At 39.4% G+C, this 27,919-nt stretch overlaps 1 protein-coding gene across 5 annotated transcripts in view; it reads left to right on the top strand.

Annotated features, from left to right (window-relative positions):
* PTPRZ1 (protein tyrosine phosphatase, receptor type Z1) overlaps window positions 1–27,919 on the top strand; it is a 136,643-nt gene that overhangs the window by 58,362 nt on the left and 50,362 nt on the right. For all 5 annotated transcript variants that reach the window (XM_027639559.1, XM_027639561.1, XM_027639560.1 and 2 more), the window contains exons 3-8: window positions 16,420–16,599; window positions 18,478–18,629; window positions 19,977–20,072; window positions 20,331–20,397; window positions 24,071–24,228; window positions 24,773–24,923. In XM_027639559.1, coding sequence (XP_027495360.1) covers window positions 16,420–16,599; window positions 18,478–18,629; window positions 19,977–20,072; window positions 20,331–20,397; window positions 24,071–24,228; window positions 24,773–24,923 — 804 coding nt within the window. The remainder of the gene's footprint in view (window positions 1–16,419; window positions 16,600–18,477; window positions 18,630–19,976; window positions 20,073–20,330; window positions 20,398–24,070; window positions 24,229–24,772; window positions 24,924–27,919) is intronic.

Consider the following 27,919-nt stretch of genomic DNA (forward strand, 5'->3'; position numbering starts at 1 on the left):
TCACTACGTGGGAAGGGGGTCTGCGGGGTTGGTCTCGGGGCACGGGAGAAGCCGAAAAGAAGATGGGGTACCCTTCCCCCAGTGGAAGGAAGGGAAAAGTAAAGCAGTTCACCCCCAACAGGACTCACTGTGGTTCTCAGTTGATGGCACCCCAAAAGCTCCTCCTTTTCTCCCAGCGAGCACAGAGACCTTCTGATGAAAACGCAGCAGGTCCGAGCTGGAGGCAAAAGACAGCTCGCAGGCAAGTTGAGGCCAGCAGTCAGGGCTGACTAGGACGAGAAACCAGAAAGACAGGCTTTTCGGCCTTCTCTCCAAACGCACCGAAGACAGACCCTGTCTCAGTCCCCGAAAGAGAACGCAGCAGTCTGACCCTCTCCCCTCGAGCAGAGCCAGACACCCCCCCAAAACTCCTCCCCTCTCCCCCCAGCCTCTGATGGGCCATCAGCGAGGAATGTGGCCTGGCTAGCTAGTTCTTTTGTAAGGCTAATCAACTCCCTTCTCCCTTTCCATTCAAACTCTGTGAGGGGGCAGGGGAAAGAAAAATTCTCCTGAATTTCTAACCTATAACACAAGTCCAAATTATTTTTTTCTTTACAAGATTCAGCATAATGGGAAAACAGTAATACTGTATATCTTTGTCAGATGATGGGGCAGACTATACCCTCAGCAAGTTTGCTGATGATATAAAACTAGGAGGAGTGCTGAGGGACCTCAGGTCACTGGAGAAATGGGCTGACAGGAACCTCATGAACCCATGAGGTTAAACATGGGAAAGTGCAAAGTCCTGCACGTGGGAATGAACAACCTCAGACACCAGCACATAGTGGGGGTCAACCTGCTGGAAAGCAACTTTGCAGAAAAGGAGCTGGGAGTCATGGTGTACACCAAGCTGAACATGAGCCAACAATGTGTCCTTGCAGCAAAAAAAGAGGTGAATGTTTACCTAAGCTGCATTAGGAGGAGTAATGCAGCAGGCAGAGGGAGGTAATCCTTCCTCTCTACTCAGCCCTGGTGTGGGGTTGGAGTACACCTGGAGTACACCTGGAGTACTGCTCTGGGCTCCTCAGTACAGGATTCATGGATATATTGGTGGGGCTCTGAGCAATCTGATCTAGTGAAAGGTGTTCCAGCCCATGGCAGGGGCATTGGAACTACATGATCTTTGAGGTCACTTCCAACCCAAGCCATTCTGATTCTGTGATTCTATGATTCTGTGATTAGATAGAGTCCAGTGAAGATTACAGGCACAGACTGAAACACAGGAGGTTCCCTCTAAATATCAGGAAACACTTTTTTTCCTGTGAGGGAGGCTGAGCAATGGCTCAGGTTGCCCAGAGAAGTTGTGGAGTGTCCAGGCTTGGAGATATTCAAAGCCATCTGGACATGGTCCTGGGCAACTGGCTGTAGATGACCTAGTTTGAGCAGAGGGGTTATATAAATGAGCCCCAGAGGTCCGTTCCACCCTCAACCATTCTGTGGTTCTGTGATTCTAGTAAGAGTCTCACACAAAAAAAGGATCATGACCAAACTGGAGAAATAAGGAAATACAAGAACATGGCAAACTAAGAGGTGACAAGGGTGTGAGTCTCAATAGAAGTTTGCAATGGTAAATCTCTGCAGAATAAGAGTTTCATAGACAACCATGAGTCAAGGAACTGTTTATCAGAACTGGAGTGTGACAGGATATTAGCAAAAGTACAAGCAATATAGAAAAAAAAATCTTTTTCAACAGATCTCCTGTGACTCACAGTCACAGACTGGCAGTATTTTCTGGGAAGTCAAAAACATCTTTTCTTTGCAGAAACAGTTCCATGGAAACTCCATTCACTGAGTCTTCTAGATTTGATTTTACCCTACAAGGGAGGTAGGCTATACTGGAAACAAGAGATTCTGGGTATTATTCCAAGATAAAGCTCATTCTCGTGAACTGAAAAGTTGTTGTTGCCTACAGCAGAGTGAAATTATCTTTAAAGACTTCACAATTATATATGCAAGAATCTGTCTCTTCGTTTTCTCAGACACTTTCATTTACACAGTTCTTTTGCCTTGCTTTCACACCCCTGAGCTCCCACCCTTTTCTAATGTAATACATTACTATTTTAAAATTGATGCAGAAGAATCATATAATTAATCTGCAGGGTTTTTTGATGAATGCCTCAGACTGAAATCTTTGTGTAAATGTCATGCAAGTTGTTCAAGAGTGAGACTAACTTTTTCCTGTCTTCAAAACCATACCAAGAGATAGAGATTCAGTACTTGGGCCTTAGTATGCCTCGCCTGCAGGATATGCCTTAGCTAGAAACTCAGGCTTGTATCTACTCTTTAACATTCATAATCTTTTGCCACACTTTCCACCCCAGTTTTAATCAATGCATACATTAGTCATTCACATCCTGATTAGGGACAAGTCATACACAGGTCCTCCAAGAATCAGAGCACTAGGAGACTGATAAATACACTGTGATGTAGAGTGCACATGGTAAGCACGAGAGAAGTTCTTACAGAAAAAAAAAAAGAGCATTTTAAACCAGTAACTGCTTGGTTTACACTTTGCATGAATTAGGTGAGGTTTCTTTTCTGATTTCCCTTATTATTTTTCATGAGTCCTGGTTTTGGCTTTGATATGGTTTGAAGCTGGCTCCCTGCCAAGTCTCCAAACCTTACCACAAGAGTTCCCCCCATACCCCAAACCTCAGGGAGAAGAGGGAGAAAAACAACCAAGAAAACCCGAAACGAGAGAGAGAGCTAAAGTGATATATATAAATATATTTACACCTATATTACAGTTATATACAATTGAAATATATATACAATTTCACAAGGGAAAGGGAAGGGGAAGGGAAAGGGAACAAAACCAAAATAAAATATATATATATCCCAATCAGTAGCCCAAGATCTAGTAACTAAAGAGTTAGCAAAAAAATATCCCACCACTCTCCTTGGGACAACCGAGAGTCGCTCCGGGACGATCGCCGGCAACCTCCGCCTCCCAAGGTCGACAAGGCCTTACCAGGCCTCGCTCCCCAACACGGCAGACTCAACAGCAGGGAATCTGCACCTCCAAGCCGCCGGAAGGAAAGAGAACGAAGGCCTCTCCTCCTTTCTTCTTATAGTCTGGTTCACTTAAAAATCATTGGGAATACTGTGTAAATCTGGACCCTTCCTTGGTTACAAACTGGTCACCAAGGAAGGCCTAGCCCAAACCACCACAGGCTTGGATGCAGTTAATTTTCTGCTTAGTAGCTGGTACAGTGTTTTGAATTTAGTATGAGAATAATGTTAATAACACACTGATGTTTCAGTTGTTGCTAAGTACGGCTTACCCTATGTCAAAGGCTTTTCAGTTTCCCATGCTCTGACAGTGAGGAGGTGCACAGTACACAAGAAGCTGTGAAGGAGCACAGCCAGAACAGGGGACCCAAACTAGCCAAAGAGATATTCCATACCATAGAGCATCAGCCTCAGTAATACAGTGATGAGAGTTGGCTGGGAGCCACTGATTACTGCTGGGGATCGGGGCAGCAGTCAGTGGGTGGATCGGTTGTGTTGTGCATCACTTATTTCTCTTGGGTTTTATTCCTCTCTGTCTCCTTTTCCATTATTATTATTATTAATATTATTAATATTGCTATTGTAATTTACTGTAATTTCCAATTATTGAACTGCTCATCTCTCAACCCATGAGTTTTACTCTTTTTTTAATTATCCTCCCCATCCCACTGGAATGGTGGGAGTAAGTGAGCGACTGCGTCGTACCTGGTTGCTGGTTAGGGTTTAGTCATGACAGTGTGCAGTCTGAGTTTCATGTTTGAGAATGCAGGAATTAGACGTCATTGTTTGATGCAGACTTAGGCCAATAGAGGATTTTTTACTTTGGTCACAAGACAAAACTTTTCCACAAATAGAATAATCAGGCATTGAAATAATCTGGGAAGTGGTAGAATCCTCATCATGGACATTTTTAAGATTCAGCTGGACAGGGTACTGGGCCACCTTTTCTGGACTGTGGTTTTGGTAAGAAAGATTGGATCAGATGATCATTGAGGCCCCTTGCAACCTAGTATTTTGTGGTTCTATGATTCAATAGTCATGGAACTATGTCAGAAAACTCTTAATGCATGCCGTGCTACTTGTTGCCAAAAACCATATTACATACACTAGATATTGTACTGGAATAGCAAGTTTAAAACTACTAGAAATTGATTATGTTTGTCAGTTTATAACAATTGTTTGCTCTAATTGCTTTAATAATAGAGGAGTTTGATTTGCTACAGAAATATCATCTATTTATATGAACAGACTAATGATACGCAAGGGGTTTTGTGGCCATCAGTACATTCTGTGACCAGAATAGCTGACTGTGCTTATGGATCTAATTCAAATGAGAACCTAAACACCAGAGAAATAATGTAGAATAATTAGACTATGATTTAGAGATTATGTGTGCCAGTTGGAGCTACATGAGGAATAATCTAATGTGTGAATTTGAAAATCTTATTTTGCAGCAAGTTGCTGTGTAGACTTCTCAAGTGCACAAAGGTTTAGCATGTCCCATTGTAATAACACTGATGGTAAGGAATGTATATCTTCTTTTAAGTTCACAATTCAAGGTTTGGCACCTAGGTTAGGCACATAAATAGCACAAGAGGGAGTTATTTTCTTCAGAATCCACCAATTTGCGGAAAGGTGCCTATCTCAGCACTTTTGTGTTATCCCTGCCCTTTCCCTGCTGAATGCTCCAGCTTCTGGTCTACAAAATCAGCCTTCCCTCTCCTTATCTTCTTATGGACCAATGATGCTTGAATTTTTAGCCTCACTATGTCACAGCACTGGCAGGGTGAGTGAAGAGGACTTGTTCTCCTTCCCTTTTAAATATTCTCAGGCCTTTTCATGGGAAATGCAAAATATGGATGATGAATAATTTTCTTTTGGCTGAGGAAGGTACTCAACTCATGTTGTGCCAAATACACTGTCTGACTGTAGCTACTGGAATATTGTATTAAAATGGGCATCACTTTGAATGGTCTTGCAGGGCAGGAGTCGCTGCTGCAGGGCTTTGCTTTCATCTTGATGCTGTTGGCTGCGTGGTCTGAGGGTCACTAGGTGCATACCAGCTGGGTCTGTGCCTTGGAAGATCATGGCAAGGGATGACAATTCTTTGAATCCAAAATGGGCTTTGATTTTGGTTCCTCAGCTTAGGCAAACTGACAGTTCCTTAGGGCACAGGCAGTAATAGAATATTTAGGGAGCTTTTGGTGAAAACTTCGGTATCTATCAACTCTAATGTGGCTTGGTCTCTTAACCTTAATTAACGGCAATTCAGTTAGGTGAACAGTAGGTATGTATTGGGGAGATTTTGCCCTAACATCATACGGGTTCAGTTATAGCTGTCCAGCTCTTTGCAGACTGAACAGAGAAGATTCTTGTCAGAAAATTTTTATTCTGGAGCAATTCAGTATATGTAAGTGTGTTTTCAAAAAAACTTTTACATTCAAGATAACATGTTCAGGATAGCATAATTTTTTTCCTGAGTATAAAATGGATACTTTCCACCAAGATGGAAAATGAAAGGAAGAGCAAAAGTAGAAAAAATTTCATTAAAATTTAATCTACCCTCTACAAATCTAAAAGTGTCAGGATTCTTGAATATTTGGGATTACTTTGTACTGAAGTCACTTGTGTGCATTGAGTTCCCTCTGAGCACTGGATAATGGCATAACTCTCTGGCAGAAGATAATTACTCCTCTGCACTGGGGAGATGCTTGATGGTTAGATGATGTTAGTGTGTGAGGAATACCATATTTTCCTCTTGATCCTGACAGAGTAACTTCTTGCTTAAAATAGATAAATGGACCAAGAACCATTCCTTTAATTAATTCCACTGTGATAAAATACGCTAGATCTCTTCCTCCTTGAATGATTTTACTAAGTAAAAAGAAACAAACACTATATTTGCAGGTGTAAAAAGTACCTTACATATTTGATTCCTGGGTGACAAAAGTAAGAAACACATTCTTCAGAACCTCTTCTACTTTTATATGTGGAAATTAAAGATTATTTTTTCTCCACAGAGAAAAGAGAAAGAAAAAGGATGACACTAATCTTCATGGGAGAAGAATGTGTATTAGATTGTGTAATTCTGTGTATTAGCCATGGATTTAAAAAAAAAAAAAAGTATTAAGCCATTAAAGAGTTCAGTGAATTTAAATTTAATATTGATATGAAAACTTCCCCACTATGAACTTCTGTCTCAGAAGTAGTAGGTTAGGTGAGAGTTTCTGTTTGTTTTTCAATACAAGCAGTGCAATGAAGTCTTCATTTCAGAAAATGTGAAGTAAAAATCTGTGCTTCTAAGAGCAGTAAGACATTTTAGGCAAGTTTTGTCACAAGACTAGAAAAGGTACAAGAACTTAACAGCTGATTGAGATAGATGTAAGAACACAATTGCTGAGAGATGCATGAATTGTGTGCTTCTGTTGCAGTTGGTCATTTCAATTTTCACTGTCTATGTAGGTAAATGCTGTTAATGGCAGTGAGTTCCCAATCTGAGGTGAGTTACACCTACTGCTCAATAGCTTTTAGCTATGCACTCATGAGAATAACTACTCAGCACTGAAAGTGATTTTGAGAGTTCTTAATACAGAAAGATTTTAAAAGCTAGTTAGGCCTTTTTATACATTTTCAAAGGAAAAACAGAGATATGCACAACTTGTTTATGCAAAAAATAAATAGTAGAAAAATCTACTGTGTAATTTACATAATGCTGTTGTTACATCGAGATTGGTTAAAACATCTCTCGGTGGAAGAGTTGATAAAGAGTGCTTTTGAGGATATGATAATCTCAAAAAATCTAATCAGATAATAGTGTTATTTAAACTTAACATTTGAATTTTATTAGAGGAAGAGTCATGTACATCCACTGACATTGCAATGGCATTTCTGAAAGTGTCTGTTAGAAAGTTGGAAATGTAATGGTAATGCTGAAATTATGAAATTAGTCCAAATAAAATAGTGCTATTAGTGAGGGAAGGTCTGTGGAATTCTAGGAGGGGCTTAGTTTTTAACATTTTTTCAAGGATTGTCTTTTATTTTAGGGAGGTAAAGGAAGGAGAATTTAAGTCTTTGCTATTGTTGTCAAAATCCTTGCTAAGGGGCCATTTTATGAACTAGAATTGTCTTTCTAAAGTGAAAAATAAAGTGTGCTAAGAAATTGTGTAGATAAGCACACATACAGGTATGGCTCTGTAAAAAAACCATATGGCTCAATGTAATACTGTATAACAAAATCCTGCCCATTACCTTCTCTTATCCTTACCATTTTGCAAACATAATGTGTATTGAAATTCTCATAGAAATACACAAAATACAAAATCCTGCTAAAATATACTGAAAAGTAATCCAAATTTCCTGTGGTATTATATTCTTCCAGAGATATATAGGAGCTTCATTTTGTAAAAATTGAAACTCTGCGAAAATGAGAACCTAAGGGTCAGAAAACCAGAATTCCCGGTACATCCTTTTGGACATTAGGGTAGTTTATCTGCTGGGAACTAGTGGGACCAACTGGCCAGTGATGTAATTCAGTAGTCTTATATCCTTATATTTGTCTTACTTTGGTTTATATCTGTCTAGTCCTTGCTTTTAATAATCTTTATGTTATTCTTTACAGTTGAAAGAAATGCCTTTTTGCTATTCAGAGGTAAATACTGACCTTTTCCATATCTTTTTGTGTGACTTTTGCTGGTTCTGCTAGTGTTGTTCAATAGCGATTTTGTGTATTTGCAGCCAATCTGATCCAAAGCCCAGAGAATGTAGTCATGATTTGTTTATATAATTCAGCAAGCTTTGGATCAGAACTTATGGCTGTGGCTTTTATGAAATGTATTATTCTTTTAGATAGGCTAGTGCTGACAGAAGTTATTTTCCTAGGTGTTAGCAACACAGTAATGCAGGTGTTTGACAACAAAAAAAAGTGCCCCTGTGCTGTGCCCCCACAGGACTTCTCAAGGAACTAAACAGACTGCTCATTAACATTTATTGGTCCAGGAGGGAGGGAAGGATGGAGGTCATACCGCAATAGAAGAGAAAAGGAAGTCGTATTGATTTGCTCAGTGAAAACCAATATTGTTAGATCTGTTGAGAAGATTATATGCTGTCTTTTAAAATATATCATTGCATTTTGTTTCTCTAATGAGTGCCTAGTTCTGTCACCCAAGATAATTTCTAAAATACAACAGAGTCTACTTTGTAGTAGTGAAGAGTGAAAAGTGAAGACTGACATAGTGCCATAGTGCAAATCATTAGATTTAGATGGTGAACTGTACTCTGGCAAAAATGAAGTTTCTTGCTGCTGAAGATGAATTTCATTTTGCTCATCTTCTGGAGCTACATCAACTATCACTTAGCAGACAGCTGCTAAATGCTGCACTTGTAGCAGATTATAACTTCCTCTTTCTTTGCTTCAGCTGAGAGTCCTTTAAAGTGCATTTTTTTGGTCAGTTTAAAATTGGTGCTAGCTTTGAGTCTACAAAATTTTTGTACTGTGTATGTGTTTCATATGCAGCCATTCCATTTGTGATAGAATGGTAGTTACATGATATGGGGCAGAGGGAGATACCACCATAAGCTTCATTTACACCCCTGTTCACCAACAGAAAGACGATATACATCTGTGCAGTGGTCATAAGTTTAGGAGTAAGCTTTACTTCCAGGAGGCACAACTAAACTGTTCATGGGAGTGCACCATGTTAAAAAAATGTTGCTTTTACGTTGCAGATCAAGGGTGGCTTTAGGTGACAAAGCTTCTGACTATCCTATTTTATTTTTGCTTCCTTCCTTGCTAGCAGCATGTAAACCAGCATGCTATAGCTTTGGCTATAACAGGTAGGGAATCCTCTTCTTGTGGGAGACCGAACACGCCTTTGACATTGCCATGATACACTGGCAACTAATTAAAAAGTGCAACTGCACAGGATATGAAATGAAGCCATAGGCCATGTTCCTTGGTGCTAGCCAAAAGGCATTCATTGCTTATTTCTTTGCCTAAAAGTGAGTCAGTTCTATAAATTCCAGTTCTACTTGTGACTCTGGTTAGTTGTAATCTTGGAATTATCTTTGTCACTCAACAGTTTTGTATTCAATTTCACTATCTATTAAGTATTTCTAAAGGTAAAGGAAATAATTGCTGCAATCTGAATTGCTTGGAGTAAGGTTAGAAATACTCAAGGCTTCCAATTAAGGCTTCATATATTGTCAAGAATGAAATAAAGCAGAAGGAAGAATGTGTTTCTTTTTACTGGACATATTTTCATTTGGCACCATACCAAATTTCTTTCCTTGATACTTAGTTGAAAAAAAGTATAACTTAGATCTTAACACTACAGTAATTGTAAAAAATTACTTGGGAAGTTTTCATTATATATCACTACATGATTCTTTAGCTGCAATTATATGCAAATTCAGGAGCAATGAAATAAGAATAATAGAAAAGAGGTACCTTAAAAGGTTGGCAGAGTTTCTCCCATAATCCTTCTTCTGGTCTAAACATTGAGTGCCCTGCAGATGTAGGATCAGTGATAATCTGTATTCCTCTAGCATAGAAGTATTTGATTGTGTGTTTTCTAACTAGCCTGCAATGGTCAGATCTTTTAGGGAATGAATGAAGAAGAAGAGGAACTGCAAACAGTTGCTATTATGCTGTCCATTGGCATTTATTCTCCTATGCATTTTGCTCACTAATTCACTTAATGTGACTATGACTCCTAAGACTGACTCTCAGGAAGAAAAAATAACAGATAGTCACTGTATTAATAATACTGATTACAGTTTTCCATTGTATCTCAACAACTTATAGTTTATTCTATCTGGGGATAAAGTGAAAAAGGAAAAAAAAATTCTTAGTTGCTTTTTGACTATTTTATTGATCCATGTCTCAGCGACTGTAGATGTGAACAAAGCATAAAAAGTTTATGTTCAAAAAATAAGCAAGCAGAAGATGAAAGAAAGAGCCATAGTCTGAAGATAGCAAAATGTTTCATCAGAATTTTCCTGACACATTTTCTGTGATAGATTTTAGTAAGAGGTAAGTGGTCCAGCAAATTTTAAATGAGGAACAGAGAAGATTAACATAATAGGGTTCAGCTGAAGGCAGGTTAGTGCTGTGACATCTTTCAGGGTATTCTCAGAAAGAGTCCATATTTTTGTGCAAATAGACACGATACAAAGAATAAAGTCTAGGTATGCTGATACTTAGATACCAAAATGACAAGTCACTAAATGGAATAATAGATTAGATGTTTTGGCTTGCCTGAATGCATCCGGTTGCAAAGCAATTAAGTGCTATTAAATGCTTTTGTAGGGGACAACCATTTACTCTGTGGGCTGACTCTCTTTAACCAAACCAGTACAATTTAATTTTTGAACACTTGACCTACACGTTGGCAAGAAATCCATTCTTGGAAAACCTGCAAGCAGTTTAATCACTGAGACCGTCATAGTAAGTGGTAAGTCGCTAAGCCCAAACCTGGAAGCCAAAACTCCTTCTCTCTAGCTATGACTCTTTTCAGACAAGTAATGTCATCCATTAAATTCAGGGATTTTCCAATCTGAAGAATTTTTACAAACTTTATGAGACTGATCACAGTCAGGCTGTGGGGATAGTTGGGACTTTTGGAGGGGAAAAACACAAACCCAAAAATCCTTACAATCAAGATCAAGCAAGATAAAGCAGAAGTGTTGTCTTCTACTCAATAATATGCAAAATTTAAGCCATCCATTTTTTTATGACCATAATGTTTCCCTAGAATGCAATGTTATGCCATAGCCTTTGGAGTACAAGGTACAGTAAGATTCACAAGATTTATATTGGCAGAACTTCTCTTTTTGGGCCAGTGGTGCACTTACCCAGATTGAGAATTGAAATCATTCTTCTGCATTGTGCAACTTTTGGTAATAAGCTAAATGTGGTAGTTATTAATGGTGTGAAACATCCTGAGATTCGCTGATCTCCCTCTCCTCTGTTCATACAGTTTGGATGCACTGTCTAAATAATGACACAGAAATAAAGAGGGAAGGAAAAAATGATCTCTGTAGTTTGATGTTTGGAGAGGTATTGATTTGGCATCTAAATTTAAATTTTGTCCCCTTATAAGTACCCCCATCTTTTCATGACCTTATTTCTAATTTCCCATACCTTAGATAAAATGTGTTTGCTTAAAAAAAAAATTGGAACCACTTAACAGTTCAAAGTGATGAGTCAACAACATTTTTGGTAAGGACAATCCATTATTAACAGTCCATACAGAGGGGTTATCTTTAATATCCTATGTATGTCCAATCTATATTTGTAAAAGTAATTTTAACATCATGAAAAAAAAAACTGATGAAAAATGGAGAGGAAGAAATTAAGTGGATGTAAAGAATCCATCTCTCCTTTCTGCTGCCTTTCATCTTTAACATAAACCCATTTAAATTATTAAAGGTCTTCCCTGAGCATCGTTTACTCCAGACTAAACAGCCTCAGCTCCCTCAGCTGCTCCTCATAAGACTTGTGCTCCAGATTCTTCACCAACTTTGTTGCCCTTCTCTGGATGCACTCCAGTTAACTCGATGTCTTTTCTCTAGTGAGGACCAAGTGGAGGCTGAAAGGAGAACTGGATGCTCATTGTGGGGGTGGGATCATTGGGACTAAGGTTAAGGAGCAGAGTTAGGTATGAACATTTCCTACAAAGAAACGGTAGGAAAATTTTCTTTAGGCACTCTGCCCCCGGCAAGAGTGGCAAAGGTTATAATTCCTTCATTAACTTGTAATCTGCTTTGTTTGGGTTTATTTTCCTTCTTTGTGAATTGCCAGTTACTTCTTCAGAGCTGACAGCTTTGACAAACATTGCTTCCTCTGTGCACTCTTCAAGGTATATTGTGCACATTTTTATTCTCCTCAGATTTCCAAAGCACAGTTTGGGGGAATTCATTTTCAAAGCTCAGTTTCGACAGTATTTTTCAAAATGGCTGGCACAGCTTTGATTTATGGTTTCCATCATAACACCTATAGTAAAACAATCTGTTCTTGTTTAAAAACATTCAGTTCTTTTGCTTTTATTTTGGCTTTCAGCAAGTTATGTAAACTGCAGCAGTTTCACCACCTGCTACCTACAGATGCATTTATGTTAACATTTTAGTTCAGATCAGGAGTGGACTTTTAAAGCAAATCTCCTGCCTACGCCCCACTTGCCAAGCTTTGATTCACAAGGTAGAGTTGTCTCACAGTGTGTGACATGGGTCCATCTTAACTGGTACTAAACAGAAGATGTACTGCAGGAGAGTACCTTTTACCCTTCAGCAGCTGATGGACATTCAGCCCATGGGACCAGACAGAGCTAGTCTGAGGTAAAAACCTTCTGAAAAACATATGGTATGGACATCTGGTCCTCAACCTCAACTATTTCGCTCTATAAATCTACTCATATTGTCCAGCACTATTCGCTAATATAGGCACAACCAGTATCGGCTCCAACACTTGCAGAATTCATACCTAAATATATATTTTGCTACTCAAATGTAATTTGGATTATCATTACCAGACTCCAGTTCTCCATTCCTTCTCAGACTCCATTCCTTGTGATATTCCCCATAATGTGTTCCTGTACCAGACCAGAGCCTGCCATTGATTCCCTGTACATTTTAATCCATAGTTTTTTATCCATGCTGTGGCTTCACACTGTCTTCTGTGTTGAGCAAAGATTCCTATTGTTATCACTAGCTTCATGCTAGGAATTTATTTATTACACAATGAGCCACAGGTAATAACTATCAAGTTGAAGAACTTAAGTTCTACATACAAAACCACAAAATGCAAAACTAGGAAGTTGGAAGGAGATTATAGTTTCTCTAATTTTAATTTATTTGTTTTTATTGAACTTGATAGTGGAAAGTAGGGAATGTAAAGAGTAGTAGGGAAGATAGTAGGGAATTTAAAGAGAAGATGCAAAAATGGCATAATGGTATTCAACAAAAGAAGCATGGAAGAAAGTACCCAAAAGCACCCTAGTGGGAGAGAGAAAAGAGTAGTGTTTTCAGTCAGTTCTAATGTCAGTGGTGGAAAGAGCAGAATAAGGGAAATGCACATTGGAAAACAATTTGTGATGATGTTTTGAAGGAGAGACTGCAGGTGGGCAATGGGATTGGGTATGTCAGTGGAAAGAGAATGGAGATTTCCACTGCCTTGGGGCAACAGCAGGAGTCTTGAGAAGTCTTCAGCTGTGGCAAAAGGAGCAAAAGAAATAGAGCATGGAGCAGGGACTGCAGCCTAACTCCAGGGGATGGCCATTGGCAGCCAGCTTGGCACAAATTGGCAGAAACTTGCCAGGCAGGGCTCTAAAGAGTTTGCTGCAACTTGGAAAGTCACTGAGCTGTCTGAAAGCCGACCTGGTGTAGTGGGTTTCTGTAGCTGGGTTTTAGGGGGGAGAGGGGGGCCTACAGGGGTGGCTTCTGTTAGAAGCTGATAGAAGCTTCCCCTGTTCCGTGGAGCCAAAACCAGCTGGCTACAGGATGGACTTCCTGCCACTGGCCAAGGCTAAGACAATCAGGAGTGATAGTAACACCTCTGTGTTAACATATTTAATAACAGAAGGTTGTTGTGCAGAAAAAATTCCAGCCAGGGAAGAGCGGAGTGAGAACATGGGAATAACAATGTAGACACCAAGGTCAGTGTAGAAGGAGTGGGAGGAGGTGCTCCAGGTGCCAGAGCTGAGGCCCCTGCAGCCCGTGGTGCAGACCATGGTGGAGCAGCTGTGCCCCTGCAGCCCATGGAGGACCATCGGGGTGCAGAGACCCACCTGCAGCACATGGAGGAGCCCATGCTGGAGCAGGTGGATGCATGAAGGGGAGGTTGTGACCCCGTGGGAAGCCCAGGATGGAGCAGGGTCCTGCTGGAGACCTGCGGCCCGTGGAGAGGGAAGCCCACGCTGGAGCAAGATTTTCCTGGGTAGGACTTGTGGCCCCTGTGGGGGACCCACGCTGGTACAGCTCATTCATGAAGGACTGCACCCCATGGAGGAGTGACCCATGGGACAGCAGTTTGGGAAGACCTGCTGCCAGAGGGATAGACTCATGCTGGAGTGGTCCATCAAAGACTGTCTCCCGTTGGAGGGACCCCACAGGAGCAGGGGAAGGACTCCTCTCCCTGAGCAGCGGCAGAAACAACAACTGACCATAACCCCCATTCCCCATCCCCCTGCACCACTGGGGGGGGGGGAGGAGGGAGAACATGGAAGGAAGGAGGGGTGGGGGGAAGGTGTTTTTAAGACTGTTTTATTTCTCACTCTTTGGCTCTTATCCTGTTAGTAATAAATATAAGTACTATCCCCACTTTGAGTCTTGTTTTGCCCGTGAAGGTGATCAGTCACTGACCTCTCCCAGCTGTTATCTCAACTCATGAATTCTTAGCTGGTTTTTTTTTTCTCTCTCCTCTGTCCAGTTGCAGAGGGAGAGTGAGAGAGCGGCTTTAGTGGGTACCTGGTATCTGGCCAGGGTCAACCCACTACACCTGGTAACAAGAACCTGTCTGCAGGGATGCATGGGGCAAGCTAAGAATTGTTATTTCTGTCCTTTTTGACCCTGTTTGGAAGCTTTTCCATTTAAAAGTTAACTATTCCAGTTTATATTTACATAAAATTGGCTTGCTTGGTTTTAAAAGCCGTCAATATTTTTTAGAAAATTCACTATAGAAGACCTGAGTAGATTCATCTTCAAGTATTGGTTGATTTGAGCTCAGAATTTCTTAAGGGAAACTTTAGAGAGAGGTGAAATGTTAACCACTCTTTTCTTATCAAAGTACATTAGAAATCAGAATACTGCAGTATTTTCCCAGGTGATAAATTATAACTAACAGATAATGTCCAGGACAAGTGTGACTTGAGGAGGAGCTGCAAGCTTACTCCGTGTGCTTGATACAGGGCGCTAATGCCCACCTGCAGGATATTCACATTCATAACCCTGTAAGTTGAATTCACTTTGGATTGCTTGGCTGTTGTGCCTAACAGTTTCTTCTGGTGCTGTTTGCAAGAAGTAGATGTGTTTGTCTACCATCTGACCTGCGGTAATTCTGATGCAACAAGGTGATCCTGGTAACTAGCTTGACTTGTACTTGTTGAATAATTTAGCTCAGGTTTGTTTCTGAGTAGCTGGCTATCCAGATTAGGCATCTTATATTACTGCCTATTGTCATGGTGACAGAACTGGCTGCTCTCTTCTCCCCTCTCTGAATTTTCTAAGTGCAATATGAGGGCTGTCCTTGCTTGGGGTACAGTATAGCAAATCTTCGCTGACAGACTTGGATGTGGCTCAGTGGTCTGTATATGAGTGTTGTTTTGTTTCAACGTATGTAATAGAATTGAAATATATGCACTGGATATACTAATATTAGCTCTTAACTACTAGCAAGTGGGAAGCTAACTGAAGCAATTATGTTTTCTTAGGTCTGTGCAGTTAACTCTTGGTTTTAATTAGCCCGTTGAAGTGTTACCAGAATTCCTGTCAGGAAAAATATCTATATGTTTGCAAACATATAAACATATACAAAATACCATCTTATTTATATTAGGATGTTATATAAACAAAAGATTGTCAGAGCAGCTGCCAACGCATCATACTGCTTAGTGGGGTACTTGTGCATTTCTTATGAAAAATAATCAAGTCTTTGTTGAAGGACATGGTGCCCGTGTCCATATTGTCTGTGTTTGACCTGGTCCCAGTGAAGTGCTGTGCAGCCCCTGTGCCCTGGAGAAGGGGTCTTGCTGCAGTGCAGGACCTCCCAGCTGCTCTGCCCAGCATCAGCAAAGGGAGAAGGGTGGTTGGAGTAGGAGCACAGAGCCCTCCCTGGGCAAAGCCAGGCCGTACAGCCAGGCTCTCCAAACACAACATCGCTAATCCGTTTTCTTTTTCAGGGTAAAATCGCTTTACCTTTTCTCCTCTGTATAAGGAAATTTTTTAAACATCTTGCTGGAGAGCCGACTTCATTTGGCAGAATGAACATTAATGACATTGGCATGATTAAAAGTTATTTGGAGAGGATAGTTTTGCAGCAGTTCCCAAGTTTTTTTGAATACTGATTTCTTTCACCTAGAAAGTTGGGTTTTCTTAATTTATGCATATTGTGTGCGAGGGTTTTGATGTTGATTTATATTTTCCTTAGAGATTCATAGGAATGCCTATATGATGTCTAAAGTGGTCAAAGTGTGACTTAACTGTTGAAGGTAGGATGCAGTGGTAGGTATGCTAAATATTGCTACAGACAAAGTCTAAAAGAAGGGCAGGTACTCTGATCTCAGATTGCAAATTGTGTTTTAACTTAACCACAGTAAAAAATATATGGATACCATTTTGAGTTTTAAATGTATTTACCTAAAATGTTTTGATTTCTAGGAACTTTGAACCAAAAGAACTGGGGCAAGAAATATTCAGCCTGCAATGGTGCCAAACAATCACCTATTAATATAGATGAAGATCTTACCCAAGTAAATGTGAACCTGAAGAAACTTAAATTCCATGGATGGGAAAAGGAAACTCTGGAAGATACTTTCATTCACAACACTGGAAAAACAGGTAAAAAGAAAGATTTTATGTTTGGAGCTAAATGAGGTCAGAAAACTGGACAGATGGACAACTAACCAAATACTTGTAATGGATCATTTTCATTTCACTTTTCCTTAGCTGATGCATTCTGAGCTTACCTATTAAATAAACAAATAAACAAACAAATAAACAAACAAACAAATAAATAAATAAATAAATAAGATCAGTGATGACAATAGTTAAACATAACAGAAAAATCACACAAATAAAAATTATGTGCATGGACAGATATAGCCAAAACAATCACATCTTTACTATCATCCTGTCATCGACATTTCATAAAAGCTAAACAGTAATTTGGCATTTGCTATGAAATAATGGTGATTGTTACTCCATATGTAGACTCTAATGAATATGCAAAAATGATTTTTTAAAAGTATGAATAAATTACCTACCCATCTGAAAGCACTTCATGGATGAGTTGAGGTTTCAAAAAACTCAGGATGGGATTCATCTCACTTACACATAGACACATACAATGTAGAAACTTGCATCTGAATTACTCTTGTAGACTTCTAACAGTCAAAGAAGAGAATTAGGTGCTTTTATGGTCTGATTTGTCTTACCAATTTTAGAATTGTATTTTAGAAAAAAAGTGATTTATAACTACAAGTTCCTATTTCTCCCAACCATAAAAGAAGCTTATGGTGGTATTCAAATTGCCAGACAAATCTTTTTGCAACCCCTTATAAATTCAGGATAGCAGTAACTAAAAGCTGCTTGTTAGAAATACTGTTTCTCGTTTTGGGCATAAGTGTAGAGCAAGGAATCTCTAGACAATGTTCTTTGCCTTCTACCAGTTCCAGTGAGACCCCTAGACCAGCCTGTTTAGTTTAGTGCAGTTTAGTGCAGTTTAGTGCAGTTTAGTTTAGATCATTGTTCCTAATTTCTGTTCTTGGCCCCGTCTTGTTTTTCCTACATACTACTCACAAATCACTTACTTCCCTCTTGCCCTACTAGCTGAGATAAATAGTGTATTTGTCTTTCCAAGATGCCCCTGAGAAAACATTCTTTAAAGTCCTTGAAAGTGAACTGAACTCTTCCTCATGTACAGAAATTCAGATATTATACAAGGAACTGCTAAGCTTGCTAAAATTGTCTTCAAGGTTTTGAGGAAAGTAATGTAATGAAACTGAACTGTATTAGTGGTCTTTTCAGCGAGAGGTGAAGCAATTCTCAATAGCTGGAGATGGGAAAGCCAAAATGTATGGCTTCAGTCTACTCCATCCTGCTCATGCTCTCCAGAAGACAAATGCTTAGACCCATCTACAGTTTGTGTGCAGCTGTGTCCACCTGAAGACCTGTTATATGTTTTCCTGTGGGAGACAGCTCCACGTCTAAGGGGTCTCACAGTCAGGACAGTCCACCTAAGAACTGGCTAAAATTTTCTTTTCCCACATTGCTTCATGATTTGTATAGAGAATTGTGGTAAAAATGGGGTGCAGGTGTGTATTTTCCCTTTTGTTAAAAAAATGGGTGCTTTCAGGAAGTTATGTGTTCGGGAATTTACTTTCTTAGACAACCAGCATGGTGGTTGTCAGTTGTCTGAGCTTTTTAATGTAGTTCTGTATCTAGTTTCAGTTAATAGGAGACCAAGTGCACTTCATTAAATGATTATTTTATGAATTTCAGCGTGAAATGAAGCATTTTCTCCATGATAAGAGTGAATTACCACACTTCTTACTTAGTTTAAATAACCAATTTCCTGTCAAATTATTTATGAAATACAGAGAAATATGTGTATCATATTACCTTCTAGCACCTAATACTGAAATATGAGAGTTATAGCTGCCTTGGCTGGTGTTCATCTTGACACTCCTTATTTTCTCTCTTTCTCAATTTGTTCAGTGGAAATTAATCTGACAAGTGATTATTATGTAAGTGGAGGTGGGTTAGACACCATATTCAAAGCAAGCAAGATCACTTTTCATTGGGGAAAATGCAACGCATCATCAGATGGATCAGAACATAGTTTAGAAGGACAAAAATTTCCGCTTGAGGTAAAGTACAGAATTGATTTTGATTATTTCGGTGATTTGACAATCTGAAAAATTAATATTCTTTACTAAATGCCTTTGTTTATCTCTTGATTTAAGTCTATTTGCAAATATAATCATTCACTTAAATCCAAATTAATAGTATCTAAATTATGCATTTTTGAAGGGCAGTGTAAAGTGTTAGCCCAGGGCATGTTGGGAACGTCTAAACTTTATTTTCACACATCTTTTAAGATGACATGAGATGTCAGTTCTGCTAATCTGACAAAGTTCAAGCTCCCACTAACAGTTAAGTTCGTATGAGTTTGACCCATCATATTCCACATCAGTTCATTGTTTGTAGTGTAAACGGACTTCTCAAAGCTAGGACTTTGCTGAGAGCCCATCAGAGCTGCTGGACCTCACAGAGACAAAGCACGGCCCATGCCGCTGGGCAGGAAAGAGCTGGTAGTGGTGTGCCAAGAGCCATGTGAGAGCAGGTCCTGGGTGCAGCCACATTCACAGGCAGCCCAGCCAGCATACCCCTGGCTGGTTTGGCAGAATAGTTTGAAGCAGCATGTGGATGGAGCAGTTCTTGCTGAGATACACAAAGGTATTCTGCAGGACAAACTTTCTACCCTCAACATGACAGTGTGGTCATTTTCCAGTTAAAAAGATGTAGTTGTGGCAAGCAACTGTGCTGCTCCTCATTCCAAGTACTTCGGGCTTCTATGTGAGAGCAAAGCAATAGCGCCAAGATTGACCTATACACAGGGGAGAGCTGTGAGCCAGGAGCTTTCCCTGGGCAGTGTCGTTTCCTTCACCTCGTTAGCCATTCGGAAATACCCACTCAGGCTCCACCTGTCCTGCCATTGAAGAGAATATTCTCTTCCATCATCATCTCCTAGAAAGCTGGTCAGAACAGAACACTGCCCATTCGTGTTGGTGGCCCAGTGCTGGAGATTTCCCAGCTGCAGTCAGATGTGGGCACAGTGTCCAGTAATCTTACATTACCAATGCTTCTCTACACTTAGTGCAAGGCAGATGCAGTAGGCACATCTTGAAGTATTATTCATATTTTATCACTGACTTCAAGATTCATCTCGCCTGCATCCTCTGGATCATGTGTCCAGAAGAGGAGAACTCCTGCATTCTTAATAGTTTTCCAGGAGAGGTTGTTTTTAGATAGCCAATTGCTGATGAATTCCATTCTTTATCTTCAGATAATACATGTAAGATAAATTAAAAAAATCTATATATTTGTATTTAAATTTTTTGTTTGGATGGTTTTTTTCTCCAATGGAGTATAAGTAACTGCATTTTTAAATTTTTTAATATATATATGACATTTGAATGTATTTTTATTTGCAGATGCAAATCTACTGCTATGATGCAGATCAGTTTACAGATTTTGAAGAGGCAGTTAAAGGAAATGGAAAATTAAGAGCTTTATCAATTTTGTTTGAGGTAAACAAAGTATATCTTTTTGTCATTTAACAAGCCTTAAAAAATACCGATGTTCAAACTGAATTTAACTGGTTCCATTGTGTGACCACTGAGTTAAAAAAATTACATGTCTCTTTCTAATTTATTCTTGCAGAAAAGCAAATGGACAAAACACATTTGCTTGGCTTTAAGTCATCTCTAATTTTGGTGGTAAACTGTAACTTTCAAATTTTTTTCATGAAGGGTGCACTATTAAAATACACAATTTCTTTTTAACAGATTGGACTAGAAGATAATCCAGATTATAATGCAATCATTAATGGAGTAGATAGTGTTAGTCGTTTCGGTAAGTTTGCCTCCATGTTTTATTGATTACTGATTAGACTAAATTCCATTTCAGTGTGATTAAGAAACCTTTAAGACATTGAGGAGCACAGTATTGTATTGCTCAGCTGTGTCTATTTTGTTACAAATTACAAAAGTTATCTGAATAGACTGGAGAGCTCACAATCACCAACCACGTGAAATTTAACATGAGCAAGTGCCAGATTCTGTACGTGAGACCAGGTAGTCTTTATTATTTGTACAAACTGGGGAATGAGAGTCTGGAGAGCATCCCTTTGGAAAAAGAGCTGGGGGTTTGGTTTGATGGCAAGTTAAATATGAGTCATCAGTGCCCTGGCAGCCAGGAGGGCCAACCATGTCCTAGGGAGCATCAGGCAAAGCATCACCTGCCAGTCGAGGGAGGGGATTGTCCCGCTCTGCTCTGCACTGGGGCAGCCTCACCCTGGGTCCTGTGTGCAGTTCTGAGTGCCACAATGTAAGAAGGACGTCAAGCTATTAGAGAGCATCCAGAGAAGGGCAACCAAGATTGAGAAAGGTCTTGAAGACAAGACACACAAGGGGTGTCTGAGGTGACTTATTTTGTTCAGCTTGGAGAAGGGGTGCCTCATCACAGTCTACAACTTCCTTAAGGGGGGCAGCAGAGGGGGATTTGCTGATCTCTCTGTGGTGAGATCCTCACACTAGGTTGAGATGTGGGAGGGGGCTTGGACTAGGGAACTGGATTTTGGGGATCTCAAACCATGACGCCAGTGATGGACATGGAATGAAGCTGAGGACATGGAATGAAGCTACATCAGGGGAAGTTCAGATTGGACATCAGAAAAGGTCCTTCACTGAGATGGTGATCTGTCACTGGAACAGGCTCCCCATAGAAGTAAGTGGTCATGGCACCAAGCATCTGGATGGTGCTTAGTCGTATCATTTAGTTTTAGATAGTCCTGTGAGAAGTAAGGAGTTGGACTTGATGATCCTCATGGGTCTCTCTTCCAACTTGAGATATGATTTTCTATTATTTATTTACCCCAAAACTGAGTATTTGTAATAACAGAACTAAGTGTAAATGAATAAATCTAACTATCATGAGAAATTTGCAACTTTTTAAATACTAAAACCAGGTAAATCTGGATTTATTATGTGAGTCTTCTTAGTCATACATTTAAGCATTTTTATATCTGGTTGGAAGCCAGATAGTGCTGTTGCAGCTATCCAGGGTGGGTCTTACTAGAGTGAGACTATATGAATATCAGTGTTTAGTAGACTCAGAGGAGAGGAATCCTTTTTTTCAGTAGCTCCTGTGAAAACCTGAAATAATCCAATTATATTGTACTTGTAGTAGCATTATTAAAACCAATTGTTAACAATTTTGTCTTTAAGAAATGCTCTCACATTGTTGCTTATTGGAACACATTGGAATTCAGTGTGGTACATGAAGAGATGTGGGCTAAGTTTCTAACTCAGTTTCACAGTGGCTTTGCAGAAGAATAAATGTGAACGAGCATGGTCTTGAACAGGGATATTTTCTTACATCATGTCCATAGCCTTAAGTAAACTGCCTCAGATTTCTTTTATGTAATGATGCTAGATTTTGTAAAGGTCCTTTAGATCGATAGGTTGAAAGTGTACAGAGCTGTTTTTAAAGCTTTCAAAAGTATGATGCTAAAATCAAGATTTTCTTTTCTCTGGAAAACAGACACTATTCAACAAATATAAAAGGGAGCAACTTTCTTGAATTATAAAGACAGAGGAGATGAAAATGTAAAGCAGTTAAGATTCATTAGTTTTGTGTACCATCTTCTATGAAACAAAAAGGAGAACGAGTAATACATCAAGGCAGATGCCATCCTACAGCCTTGGAAGGGGCTGTAAAACTATCGGTAGCAAGATTCAAGTCAGTCACTACATGGCACTTCAAGAATGAATAGAATATCATTTTCTTGAAAAAATTGCAAATGAGCTCAGAAAATTCAGGTCATGAATAATCAAGTTGTTTCTTCTGAAGAAAGGTGAATAGCACACAGTCTGTCTTTGTCTGTGATGTACATGAATTGCTCTTGTCAGTCATATCTATACTGTGCTTATCCGAATTGCTGAGTTCTCAGGCTCTGCAGAGGAGCACTCCTGTTTCTTCTGGGTGAACTCTCCGTTTTTCATTATTCTTTGTACATGTTTAATTTTAAAATCCAGGCTGTCGATAAAATTTTAAAATTTTATTTTAAAATCTAGACTGCCATTAAAGGACATTCTAAAATCCAAAGCTGCAAAATGTATGGCAGGATTCTTACTATGAATGAGAAGTTTCATGTCCCCATGTCAAGCATCTACATAAAATGGACTGGCATTCTTTTTTACTGAGGCAGGGATATGTTAACTAGACACATACCAGATAGCAATGATAGCTTCTGTCTGAAGGCTGATTAATGTTTCGACAGGAGAAACAGAAGGATGGGCTTTGCTTGCCACTGCCAAATGTTCCCTTTTCATGACACATGGAAAAGAGAGGGGGAGGAGCCAGCTCCTAAACCTTAACTCAGTAGAGCAGTCACTCTACAGAAGAAAGGCACCAATCACTTGTAATAAACTGTTCATGTCATGTCACCAAATTTGTAAAGAATTATGAAGACAAAGACAGTTCAAAAGTCTGTACAGGGCATAAGTAACATATATCTAAAGCCACAAGTTAATGCAGGGTCTGAAAATTCATTAGATATTTAGAAGTGAATATTTACCAAATAGGGAGAAATTTAAAATCAGTAACTTTCAATTGAAATAAGGTATATAAGGATCTATGCTATTCCAAGCTGTGAAAAACAGCATTAATTTGGATGCACCAGACAATAAGGCAGATAATTGTCACAGACTAAATAAGTCTGCCTTGTTGAAATTGGCACCATTTATGCCAGTTTCTGTTGCTGGACCCTACTGCCATACCGGTAGAAACTTAGCCTTCTGAGGATGGACTTGCAGCAATTCCTCATGCTTACTAACAACTGACAATGTACCCGGTAAACTGCTGACCTGAAAGATGTGATATTGTTTTCACAGGACAATAAACAGGGTGGTCACACTCTCCCAGAGGACATCTTTGCATTCTTTGCTGCTTTGTGTTACAGTTAATTGCTGTATTATCACCATTTTAAAAAAACCTGATCCACAGAAATTCTCCTTACGCTATCACAAGTTATATTAACTCTCAGGTCTAACATGGTGACAGCTCCCCAGTCAGTGATTTTCTGCAGCAGTTTAGATCCTGCAAGGAACTCAAAAACTTGATTAATTTCAGGGAGAATTTGAAGCCATGTAATGAAACCTAGAACAAAGATTTAACGTGGGTTTTTTTCTTTGAAGTTCCAGAGTGGGACAAAGATTTGGCATCTTGGGCGTTTATGAGTAGGCTTACAGATGAACAAATTCTTGTGAACCAATGTACTGATTACTCTATTTATTACTGGAGTAACTCAGTACACCTTCCCAAATAAACAGAGTTGGTTTTGAAGTATACTTATTCAAACTAAATAAAAAAGGCCTGCAATTTATTTGTATGTTAGTCTCTCTGGAGATTAGATTTTGAATAACCTCAAAATTAGCACATTCCTATAATGGTAACTCTTTTAGACAGTGTGATTTCTATTTATTCATTGCTTCTATAGTATTTTAACCATCTTTTTTTTTTTCAGGAAAACAGGCTGCCTTAGAACCATTTATTTTGCTGAATCTTTTGCCGAATGCAACAGACAAATATTACACTTATAATGGATCTTTATCAGCTCCTCCATGCTCTGAAACAGTTGAATGGATTGTGTTTAAAGATACCATAAGTATTTCTGAAAACCAGGTAATTTGTGTAATGTTGTAAAACCAAAACATTATACATAATACCAAAGAAAAGTATTTGCCATATATGGCATTCATTGCCAGCCCAACAACATAGCTTTTCTTCTGTCTAGTTAGAAGTTTTTCATGCAGCGATTAAATTAGAAAGCATATATATTACTGGAGTGTGTTGTCTTTTCCTTTTTTTTTTTAGTTTAGGACTAGAATCTGAGTCATTTCTTGTCTTAAAATGAGTAAGAACATACTCCAGGCTGTCTGGACGTTGAACTCAGATAAAGAGGAGTACAAAACACTCTTTCCATGTTCCCCCAGCCAAATGGTGGTGCTGGGCAGAGCACGGCTCCAACAGCAGAGTGATTGAGAAATACTGGTGGAGTAAACCATTAGGTTTATTGATGGTACAGAAGAACGAAAGTTCAGTGTCATGCTGGATAGCTCAACTGTGAGACTTTAACCAGCAGCTTCTCCCCAGAGTTTTTGCCTGCTGGCAGAATCTGCTCAATTTATTTTGACTTTTGACTTCTTTTTTTCCTCACCTCTTCTAGTTAGCTGTATTCTGTGAAGTCCTTACAATGCAGCAGTCTGGCTATGTTATGCTGATGGACTACCTACAAAACAACTTTAGAGAACAGCAATATAAGTTCTTTGGACAAGTGTTTTCCTCTTACACTGGACAAGAAGAAATTCATGAAGCAGGTACTTACTGAACAATCGTTCCTCTCTTCACAAGTTGAAAGACAGTTTTCGGTAAAAGATTCATCCAAGTATGAAGATACTCATTTTAAACCGTGCAGAACACAGCACACTGTATTATTACTCATAAATCTATCACTTCAGAGAAAAAAACTAGCAATCAAAAAACATGTCAGATTAAATGGAGTGGAAAATTAAATGCTTGTCTTGACCAAGCATTCGGTGAAGATCACGTCAGTTCAAGCTTTCTTGCACTGCCCTTTTAATGTGTTTCAGACCTAAACAATGCTGCCTTTTCAGGGACTGCAAGAGAATTTTGTTTTACAAACCCATTTGGTTCCTTGTCATATAGTGTGAATGCTTTTGCAACAGAGACTGAAGTGAGGTCACCTAACTAATTTCATGTAGTCTGCTTAGAAATTGATAGATAAAGAGAATTCTAGATGCCAGATTCTAAAACTTCTGGAAAGTTTATGAAGATTATATGACCAAAATAGTACATTATGTAATGGGAAACAAGATCTAGCACTAAATATGGAAGTCAGTGATTTCTATACTTAAAAGCACAGAAGAATATAGACTAAACCTCTAATGCCTTCAGTTTAGAAGGCATTATGTTGCCACTTGGGTGGGGATACCTGTAGATTCTTAAACTCAATTGTGCTGAACTGTGCTTAATTAGACATAAACAGATGACTGAAGCACATGGTGTAGGTGTTCTACAGATTTAAAAGAAGCGTGGTTTCATGAATATACTTATTTATATTTATGTACATACATATATATATGCACAAAAATGCAGCTATAGATTTTGTTTAATGTAGAACATTAGAGAGGCATTTATATTTTCACCTCCATTTTAAGAGAAGCTTAATAAGAACCCCTAGGAATCATTAAACTCAAATGTCGAGATGTAAAAACTGTAACAAGAATGCCAAGGTCTCCAAGAGTGAAAAGGCTTATGCATTTCATGTTTAATAATACATAGTAGCCAACAGAAGAAAAGTAGTCTTTTTAATCCCTTTAGAGGATGCAAGAAAAATTACAAGAGTGGGTCTTAGTGAGGTAGAGAACTGAAAAATTATTTTGCATTGTGAAACCTAGAATCCTAATTTTCTCCTGCTGCATTCAGTGTACGTTCTCATTAGGCAGTAGGATTAAATGTTTGATTTATTGCTGTTGTTAATACATGACATTTCTTAAGTAGAACTAAGCTTCATTGGAAGAGCTAAAAGAATATTTCTATTCCATTTTAAACTAATTTCAGCCAAATATTGTCAGAATTTTTTTCACAGTGACATACTCAATGTTCTTGGTGTACTAGCACTGTCTTAACTGTGTACATGGAGATGCTTTGTTCCCCAAGCCTGACTAGTAATACATGTAGTTTCCCTATATGACATATATGTATGTATGTATTTAAGAAGATTAGAAGAGCTAATCCTTAAAACCATATTTGAGGATTCAACTAAAAAAGTGTTTTGAAATTGTAAAGTTTTACCTCCATCAACCTCAGCTGTCATGCAAATCTATTTATAATCGAAATCATTATTTATTCCTGTAAACCTGAGAACCATCATGGTGGTTGCTGAGCCCATTACATGACTTCCCACCCGCCCCACCCAGGGTGAGGCCCCTGGTGTAAGGGCAGAAACCTGACTCTTGTTAATCTTCCTGGAATTAGTACAGGTATAAAAAACAGTGGGTAGTTAAAATTTAAGACTGACAATATATAGTGATGAAAAATATTTTTCAGCCTGTTTTCCCATGAGATATACAACTGTATGAAGTTCAGCGGTTGTCTTAGTTAAATTCTTTTGTGAGACAAGGGGTCATGCCTTTACCCTTTCACATTCCTCAGTCGACATGAATAACCATTCTCCGATTCTATCCAAACATTTGTGTGGGACACTTTGCGCTGGCACAGCGTGTGGTCTGCAGGTGCCCAGGTGCTGGCAGTGGTGGGTACGTGGGTGGCCTCTGTGAAGAGAGCCTGGGGCTGCCCTGAGCCAGACACAGACAGTTCCAGCTGGCTCCAACCCACCCACCTCAGGGCACAGCTGAGCCCCTTGGCCATGGTGGTGGCTCTGGGAAAACAAAGCTGCACAGCAGTGAGGAGTGAGGAAAAAAGTGTGAGAAGCAGCCCTATGACACCCAGGTGAGAGGAGGATGTGCTCCAGGAGCAGAGATTCCCTTGCAGCCTATGGTGAAGATAAGCTGTCCTGGGGCACACTGCGGAGACTCCATGCAGGAGCAAGCTCCTGGCTGGAGCTGTGGCTCGTGGAGAGGAGCCCATGCAGGAGCAGATTATCTAGTAGGTCTGTGACCCTGTGGGGGACCCAAAGTATAACAGTCTGTTCCTGAAAGACTAAGCAAACTGGAAGAATTTATGAAGGACTGTATCCTGTGGGTGGGACCCAGTGCTGGTGCAGGGGAACAGCATGAGGAGGAAGGAGCAGCAAAGGCAAAGCATTATAACTGACCACAATCCCCATTTCATATTCCCCCTGTGCTGCTGGGAGTGGGGAAGTGGAAGAGTCAGGATTGAAGTTGAGCCTGGGAAGAAGGAAAGGGTGGGGAGATGTTTGTGGGTTTGTTTTTGTTTCTCACTATTCTGCTCTATTTATTTGTTGATAAATTAAATTTCTGTAAGTGGAGTCTGTTTTTTTCATGATGGTTACTGGTGAGCGATCTCCCTGTCTTTATCTTGACCCATGAGCTTTTTCATCTTACTTTTTATCCCTACCCTGCTGAAGAGGAGGAGTGGGAGAGCAGCTGGGTGGGTACCTGTTGACCGGCCAACATCAGCCCAGTACACATCTACTGTCCTGCTCCGCTTCCATCACAGAGAGAGAGTAGACTGGGAATACTGATGAACTGCTTTTTGCCACATAGTGTGTCAGGGATCTGCAAAGCCCCTGAATATCTTAATGTAAATGAAGTGATTTCATGACCTCAACAATTGAAAAGCTGCATTTAAAAGATAAAAAGTCTCAAAC

The sequence above is a fragment of the Corapipo altera genome, unplaced genomic scaffold, assembly GCF_003945725.1.
Source record: "Corapipo altera isolate COAL_440 unplaced genomic scaffold, ASM394572v1 1b, whole genome shotgun sequence".
NCBI lineage: Eukaryota > Metazoa > Chordata > Aves > Passeriformes > Pipridae > Corapipo > Corapipo altera.